Source organism: Aplysia californica, unplaced genomic scaffold (genome assembly GCF_000002075.1).
Source record: "Aplysia californica isolate F4 #8 unplaced genomic scaffold, AplCal3.0 scaffold00951, whole genome shotgun sequence".
Taxonomy (NCBI): Eukaryota; Metazoa; Mollusca; class Gastropoda; order Aplysiida; family Aplysiidae; genus Aplysia; species Aplysia californica.
Genome location: NW_004798221.1, coordinates 232,418 through 233,394, shown reverse-complemented (window position 1 = coordinate 233,394; position 977 = coordinate 232,418). Strand labels below are relative to the sequence as shown.

Below are 977 nucleotides of genomic sequence, written 5' to 3'. Positions count from 1 at the left end.
TAGGGGTGTGTTGATGTGTGTGTGTGTGTATGTGTGTGTATGTGTGTGTGTGTGTGTGTGTGTGTGTGTGTGTATGTATGTGTTTTCTTGTGCGCGTGCGCATTATATGTGGGTTTTACCTTTTTCTGCTGTCTTCAAATCTTAAAATGCTACCTTTTATCAGAATGTTATTAATGATTATGGCTTATAATATAGGCCTATGTAAATGAAGTGAAATCACACAAAATATTGTACTGACTACTTCTGCATTAACTGCTTTTGAAATATAATATAATGTTTTAAATGCTGGTGTCTCCAGTGTTAGCTTGTTTAAAACATGAATGAACTAATAAAACAGTTTTATCTGAGTGCACTTCTAGTTATTAAATAAAAAAAAAACAACAAAAAACAAACAACAACAACTACTGTTCTGTTTCAGATGCTTGCGTCTACAAAGGTCGCTTGTACAGGCCTGGTAAAAGCTGGGAGGACGGGTGTGAGCAGTCTTGTACATGTGAAAATAATTCTAGAGGAATGTACACCTGCATACAGATGTAAGCTGTGATTTCTTGTCTTTGTCTTCTGTGTATTGCTATCGTGTTCTTTTAGTTTTTTAGTTTTAGTAGAGATTTTACGCGCTCGCAACTGCATAAGGTCATATGAGCACCAAAAGATTAGAGGTGTTACAAGAGAGTAACAAACATAAAAAAGGAGGAGGGGAGATACGGACGATAAATGTTTGGTAGGAGAGAAGAAGCAAACCACACCAGAGCACCCGCCAACCACTGAAGATATTATGTTTTTGCTGTGTTGTTAACTTATATTGTAAGTTATAATGAGATACGAACAGTACTCTTCTGAATTTCTTGAAGGTGCATGACAATTTGTTTGGAGGTGTTTAGACTATTTAGTCTGTTGATAAGGTTTAATTCATTTTCTTTGGAAATGTGTGCAGCGTGCATGTATGTGTGTGTGTGTGTGTGTGTGTGTGTGTGTGT

The 977-nt window shown here is 36.5% G+C and overlaps 1 protein-coding gene across 1 annotated transcript in view; it reads left to right on the top strand.

Moving 5' to 3' along the window:
- Positions 1-977, top strand: part of LOC101847773 — a gene marked incomplete in the record, with an annotated part of 39,491 nt that overhangs the window by 19,287 nt on the left and 19,227 nt on the right. Inside the window, 1 exon segment of the mRNA XM_035973011.1 lies at positions 419-533. Coding sequence (XP_035828904.1) covers positions 419-533 — 115 coding nt within the window.